Below are 7,858 nucleotides of genomic sequence, written 5' to 3'. Positions count from 1 at the left end.
TGCTCATCAGAAGTATAATTGGGGGCGGGGGGGGGTGAGGGCATGCGCCAGGGGGTAGTGGGGGAGACCAGGGGAAGGTCAATGGGGAAAAAAAGGAGACATATGTACTACTATTTGTAATACTTTAAACAATAAAATAAAATAAAATAAAATAAAAAAAACTATAAGGTCTTGGGGGAACTGTCCAACATTCATTTCAGTATAGTTAACCACTTCCATGATCTACATATAAAAGGATCTATGTGCATGCTGGTATTACAATCTTAGAAAATTTCTTATTTTATTTTAGTGTTAAATACCAAGATAACAGAAGTACTTGATATTATAATTATAGCCATGTAACATAAAAATTACTAAAGCCATTATATTTTATCTAAAATAGTAGCAAAATGACATAGCCTACCTGTTGTACATTTTAATTCTACCATTTGAATGTATCTTTCTTCCGTTTTTCAACCATGACATTTTGGGTGAGGGGATTCCTTCTGCCTGACATACAAATCGAGCAGTGCCAGCTCGCGGCCTTGTTAAACTTTCTGGCCATTCGACAAATAAAGGAGGAGCTGTTTAAAAAAAGAAAAAGAAAAAAGAAAGAAAAATATATTTCTGAGATCCCAATAGGGAATGATACAAAAAGTCAAGGAAGAGTAGAGAAAATGACGAAGTCCCTCCCCTGAAAATATGTGACATTGTGAGCCTCCAGTCTACGCTCTACATGTATCTATCCAGATGCCTTTTCCATGCATTGCTCAGGGAGATGTCCACTTCACCCAGGCTTTCCTTATTGAGACCATCTATATAAACACTCTAAAAATATATGTACCATAATCTTATTTAACTAAGCCCAATACATAGCCTCTTGTGAATCCATATAGACAATCAACAGATTACAGTTTTAGATTGGTGAATGGGTATATGGATTTGTGGGTGGGTGAGGAGAAAAAAGGGAAGCTTAAGTAAGAAGGAATATATTGGTATACAGGTAGGCAGAAGAGTGACTTGAGAATAACAGTTATATTTTAACATAGGACTTTAATTTTCTCCTAAAAATTATCATTAGATTAAGAAACTTCAGCTCAACCTTCATACTGGTAATACAAAATTCAAGAAAGGTGGAAGTAAGCTATGAAGGAGATAAAACAGCAAATGTGAAAATGTAAGATTCTCTAGAATACAGAAAAAAAAGAAAACATACCTAATACAGTTAAAGTTGCCATGGCAACTGTGAAGTTTCGTGTGCCTGGGATAGTGGCCCGACAAACATATATACCAGCATGTTGCAGCTTGACATCAGATATCATGAGGTTACCATTTCCAAGTACCCGAGTATTAAAGACATCAATGGACTTGTGATCTATTTCAGAGAGAACACTTCAGTTAAAAAAATGTAAAACAGAATCAAAAATTAGTTCCAGCCCTAACCGGTTTGGCTCAGTGGATAGAGCGTCGGCCTACAGACTCAAGGGTCCCGGGTTTGATTCAGGTCAAGGGCATGTACCGTGGCTGCGGGCACATCCCCAGTGGGGGGCGTGCAGGAGGCAGCTGATCGATGCTTCTCTCTCATCGATGTTTCTAGCAGCTGGTCGATGTTTCTCTCTCATCGATGTTTCTAACTCTCTATCTCTCTCCCTTCCTCTCTATAAAAAATCAATAAAATATATATTTAAAAAAAAATTAGTTCCAAAGATCATTCTCCAAACAATCCTTATCATAAAAAGTATAAAATTCTCTACACTAAAACCATTTCTCTGTACACTAACGTGCCAAAGAGTTAAAAACCACCTAATTGCCAAACGTGTTTTGTTATATTTTATCAGTTTCACTATAATGAACAAAATTTAAAGAAAACCCCCTCAACCCCTGAAAACATACCAAGACGGCTCCAAGAAATGATTGGTTTGGGACTTCCTGTGGCCATGCATTCCAAAACAACAGTCTGATGGAGAGATGTGGTTATGTTCTGTGGACCTGCTATAATGGTTGGTGTGTAGAAAGATTTAGACTCCTTAGCTTTGGAGAGAAAAAGGCAGAATATAAAAAATAAATTGTAAGTGAAAATATCTATTGTAAGTCATTCAGTTTTTTCTTTTTTTTAAACTCACATAACATACAATTCACCTATTTGAAGTATAATTCAATGGTTTTTAGCATTTTCAGAGTTGTGCACCCATCACCAAATCAATTTTAAAACATTTTCATTACCCCCAAAAGAAACCCCATACCCATTAACAGTCACTCTCCAAGTTCCTCTTCCCATAGCCCGGCAACCACACTAAGCTACTTTCTGTTTTCTATCTCTCTGGATTTATCTATTCTAGACATTTCTTTAAAAAAAGAACCGTACATTACATGGTCCTTCCTTTGTGACTGGCTTCTTTTAACAGCATGTTTTCAAGATTCATCCGTGTTGTAGCAGTGCCAGTACTTCATATCTTTTTATTAAACAATAACAGAATGATTATATAAATAGAACACATTTTATTTATCCATTCATCAGTTGATGGACATGAGTTGATTCCATATTATTCATTTTTAATTGAGGTTGAAAGATTCATTAAATACTTTCACTAATCTTTTTAAGAATTCATGTGACAATAGGAGGAAGGGAAGGAGGAGAGTGCTTTTGTTTCTATCTTTTATACCAGGAAGCTGATAGATGATACCTCAAATTAAAACAAAGCATTAAAAATATAATTTCAGTCTCTTCACGATTTTCAAAACAAATTTTTTACTTTACAGGGTCTTTTGAGAAGTAATAGCTCTTGTGAAGAGGAAACAATCAAGTGAAGGTTAACAGTGTCTTTGGTCCAAGTTTTCTTCCACTAAATTCCAGTAAATTTAATTATTTTAAAATAAAAATCAGCGTCTATGTATAACTCCATTTTAGTCCTATATGTATTTCTTCATATTAGTCTCAAGCTAATTTCCCTTTTAATTATATTCATGTATGGCAAAATGAAAAAATTTATGTTCATCTAATGTTAACAATAATACTTTCTGAGTATTGGAATTGGGAATATTTTAAAACTATATTATGTTTTTATACTTTTTAAAAATCTTCACCTGAGGACATGTCTTTTGATTTTGGAGAGAGAGGAAGGAGAGCAGGGGGAGAGAGAGACAGAGAGAGGCATCAATTGGTTGTTGCTTGTATGCACCCTGACTGGGAATTGAACCCACGACCCTATATATGTGCCCTGACTGGGAATCAAACCCTCAACCCTTTTGGTGGATGGGGTGATGTTATAAACAACTGAGCCACCAGGTCAGGATATATCTTTGTACTTTTTTTACTTTTATAAACATTATTCTTTACAATAAGCATGTATTTTTTCACAAATGCAAATTATGATTTTTCTTAAAATAACAAAAACAAAAAATACCAAACTGGAAACAAGTATCTCTTTATTGACAATGGACAATTCTGGTGGAAATGGGTAACTGTTATTTTCCTTTTTGTATTTCATATATATATATATATATGGGGTGCCAACCGGGGATGGGGCCGGTGAGGGGGGAGGGGCCATGGGTAGTTGGCGGGCTGGCCCCACCCCCTGGTGGAATTCCTGATTGAACTCCCGGTCAAGGGGACAATTTGCACATTAGCCTTTTATTATATAGGGCTAGAGTCCCAGTGCACAAAATTTGTACACTGGTAGGGTCCCTGGTGGCTGGTGGTGGCCTGTCGGGTACTCCCTCCCTTCCCCCAGTTGCTCTGCCCCCTGGTCGAACTCCCAGAAGAACTCCCGGTGGAGGGGACAATTTGCATACTACGCTTTTATTATATAGGATTTTTAAAAGTGAAATATTTACAAAAAATCCAATCCTTCTTAAAGATATTGACACTAACATGACATATAACAAGCTAGCCTATGAAAAAAGAGTTGTTTAATACATAAAAATGACCATTTTCCAAATAGATTACAGTATTTTAAATGAAACTAAAGTACTATTTGATGATATACTATTATAGCCAGAAAATAAAAATTAATAGTTGTGTCAATTAAAAACTAAAAACAGAACTTCTACGAGGTACCTGGAATCACTGTTAGAGAAGCCTCCATACTTTTACGCCTGTGGGCTACAGTAGCAGCAACACAACGATAATTTCCAGCATCCCTTGGGCCAACATCATAGATCTGCAATACCCCTGTTGGTAGGGCAGTTACCCTGCTATGAGAAGAAAGATGATTACACTCTCTGTAGTAGATTTTAACATATATTCTATGATAACATTTCACATATTCAACCCTTTAAAGTGGCAAATACATTACTTTACAGAACTTTTAATATATATTAGCTGATTCAATGATTTTCAAATGTGTCACCACAGTTCCCTAAAACATAACTAACTATGCAGTGTCTGGTTTGTGTACTTCAGTTGCAGGTTCCATCCCCAGCCCTGCTTGGGTGTGTGCAGGAGGCAACCAATCGATGTTTCTGTCTGTCCCCCATCCTCCTTCCCACTCTCTCTTAAAAAACCAAAGGTGGAAATATCCTCAGGTGAGGATTAACCAAGAAGTTGATTATTGACACCATCTATGAAAATGAGTTCCATAATGGTCTTTGTCCCATATAGTCTCATGAAAAGCTGTATTTACCTGTCCATAGTTACAGGTAGGGTTGTTCGATTTAATTCCCATGTTATAATTGCAGGAGGGTTTGATGAAATCTTGCATGCAAATCTAGCAATTCCACCTTCTTGGACCTCAGTAGAAACTGGCTGAACTTCAAATGCAGAAATAGCTATAAGAAAATTTGACAAATTCAGAATAGGTACATGAACTATTAGACTATACTTGGGAATAGCATTACGCTAGATATTATTTATCAGACTTGGACTCTTTCTCAGATGTTAAGATCATCCTGATGTAACCAACACAAAAATAATTTATAGAATAATTATTTAAGAAAACACTGAGCAGTTGCCCAAATCAAGGAGTCTTTCCCAGGATGAAATTCTAGCCAAGTTCTTAAGAAACTTACAGCCTGTGCAGAGGAAGAAAAATTAACATGACTGAAACAAAAACAAACAATTAATAAAAGTATTTAATTACATACCAAACTGTGGTAGAAACTTCAGACACTACTCTATTTCAGAGGAGAGGGAAATCAAGGCAGATTAGAGAAGTAAAAACCATTTACAGAGATTGGTTTTAAATTGAGTTGTGAATAATCTATTAGGTTTAGATAAAAAGGGGAAAATAGAAATAACATGAATGCAATAACAAAAGTGGAAGAAGATAGAAATAAAGCAGATTTGTAGCATGGTACAAAGTAAGACATCACTAAAGATTTTTGAGCAAAGAAATGTCATGATAGTAGTATTTGGAAAAAATAAGTCAGGCTCTGTTACACAGGATGGACTGAGAAACAGAAAGCCTTGAATCAAGACCAACAGGTTGTTTAAACAGGACGACAACGGGGTGGTGGCAGTGAGAAGGGCCAGGCTCTACAGACACCTTAATGAAAACAAGGACTTGGTTTTTTTGAATGCAGATATGTCACTCTGTGTTTGGAATCAAATGAGGGTGGTATTGATGTTGCAGAATAAAGAAGAGAAGACCAATGGTGTGCTGATGACCAAACGGTAGAGAGAGACTCAAGAGACTGTTTTTAGACTCACGCATTTCCAAACTAAAGCTAAATCTTGAAGTGTTGCCATTTTCAAGATAATTCTGTCCCATGTTAGGCAGGCCTCCAGGAATTGGTCGTCAGTGTCCCTGGTTTTACATTTTGACAGAGTCTAGACTCCAGGTAATAGTGAGGTTTTCCTTCCCTCTCTAAGTCTTCCAGGATATAAAGAAAGGGCCCTAATGATGGTCTTACTCCCCCTCCTCAGATTCCAGTTCAAAAAAATATATATATGCCTTTATGGTTTATCAATAAAGTGAGGAGTTATGAAGAAAAATAGAGAAACTATGGTCTAGATGACGTATGCTTCATTAGACTGGGAAGGGTAAAGGTCACAGAAGACTTACATTCTGCCTTAGACTTGATTTCATTAGTCTGTAAATGGATCACAGACCTTTAGAGGAATAGGACAAAGCCAGTGAATAATGACAAAAATATTCTTAAAAGCATCTACTGCCAAAAAGGGTGGAGTGGTGGTATATTAACTGTTTTGGTGCTGGTAACAAAATATTTCTGCTTCCTCAAGAGCAGGTCCCACAAGGTAGGAACCATTCTCATAATCACTGTCATGTTCTTGTTTCATTCTCATTTCTCTTGTGTGTACAGTGTTTTCCAGAAACTACATGGCAGGTGACATCACAACAGACTCAGTGCAGAAGCAGGTATGTGTAAGAATCCAGCTGTCTTCTAGTAAGCCAATTAGAGATTTGCACAAATGCAAAATGATGCCACTCTTTTCACTAAAATAATTTTGCTTTGGAAAATAGTTGTTTCATAAAATGTGTTATGTTAATATGTAATGAATCAATGTTTTCATTTTTTTTAATTAATCTGTATTTTATTACTTTCTTTATTTAAAGCAATTTTTAAGCCTTATCTGAGGATATGTATGTTTATTTTTTTATTTTAGAGTGGAAGGGAGAGAAATAGAGAGAAACATCGATGTGAGAGTGAAACATTGATCGGTTACCTCCCATATGTTCCCTGAATGGCAACCTGGGTATGTGACCTGATTGGGAATCGAATCCGTAACCTGAAGAATTCCCGGTCAGGGCACATACCCAGGTTAGCAGTTTGATTCTCAGTTGGGGTGCATACAGAGTCAACCAACTGATGTTTCTCTCTCTCCCTCTGCCTTCTTGTCTCTCTAAAACAAATGAAAATATATTCTCAGGTAAGGATTAGAAATTGTTTTAATTTCTAATAATAAGTATCAATAGATACAACCTACACAAATAAAAGCTCTTTGGGGTCCTCAATAAGTTTAAGAGTATAAAAAGTAAGACTAATATATTTGAGATCCCTATTCAAGAACATCAAACCTGAAAATCATTACAATTTTTCTTTTTAATTGCTTCTGTAATCATTTTCTAGGATGTTAATCTATTTACAAATATTTTTATTTTGAATCAAACCAATGCCTTATCTAATAAATAATTAGAGAATAGATGGTTATATTTATGTCCAAAATATCAGTTTCACATTCATAATGCCCTGATTTCTTAATAACAATGTAAGCTTATCTATTCTATATAATAAAGAGGTAATATGCAAATTAACCCTCACGCCGTAACACCGTCACAAGATGGTAGCGTGCACAGCGGGGGCGGGGCTGGCAGCTGCTCCATGCAGCTTCCGCCAGGGTTCCTGTGGCCCCACGGGGCCGTGGGAGTCCCAGTGTCTGCTTTGTGCAGCTTCTGATGGGGTTTCCGCAGCCCCCCAAAACATTCATATTTTGAGGGAATGAGGACCTAAGTTTCCATAAATTTAATGCCTGCTTTATGAAGTACTAATTTCTCTTATTGGTTTTCCATGTGTAATAGGGTGACTTTTAGTTCTGGCCATCACTGACAATCCAGTCCAGTGATGGCAAACCTATGACACGCGTGTCAGAGGTGACACACGAACTCATTTTTTTGGGTTGATTTTTCTTTGTTAAATGGCATTTAAATATATAAAATAAATATCAAAAATATAAATCTTTGGGGAGAAACTAAGATGGCGGCAGAGATAAACACCGGGAAATTAACGCCGCACACAACAATTGATTAATACCTCAGAGAAACAATACGGACTTCACCCAGAACCACAGGAAGCCTGGCTGACTGTAAACTCTACAACTAGAAGGAAGGAAAGGCACACTGAGACCCACAGAAGCTGCAGGAGAGAAGCACAGAGGTACGGGGCTCACCCGGGGCTCGCGCGCGCGGAAAGGGACTGGGAC

The 7,858-nt window shown here is 36.9% G+C and overlaps 1 protein-coding gene across 1 annotated transcript; it reads right to left on the bottom strand.

The window, feature by feature from the left end:
* Positions 1–1,103: 1,103 nt before the first annotated feature.
* LOC107184822 (protogenin-like) lies at positions 1,104–5,687 on the bottom strand. The gene is made up of 6 exons (XM_015571145.1): positions 5,627–5,687; positions 4,602–4,746; positions 4,037–4,173; positions 1,873–2,010; positions 1,196–1,354; positions 1,104–1,123 (listed from the first exon to the last, which is right to left on the bottom strand). Exons 1-6 carry the CDS (start codon positions 5,685–5,687, stop codon positions 1,104–1,106), a joined length of 660 nt encoding a protein of 219 aa, XP_015426631.1.
* Positions 5,688–7,858: the final 2,171 nt, after the last annotated feature.

Source organism: Myotis davidii, unplaced genomic scaffold, assembly GCF_000327345.1.
Source record: "Myotis davidii unplaced genomic scaffold, ASM32734v1 scaffold508, whole genome shotgun sequence".
Lineage (NCBI taxonomy): Eukaryota > Metazoa > Chordata > Mammalia > Chiroptera > Vespertilionidae > Myotis > Myotis davidii.
The sequence above is the reverse complement of the archived record's forward strand: the minus strand, read 5'-3'. Positions and strand labels throughout refer to the sequence as shown.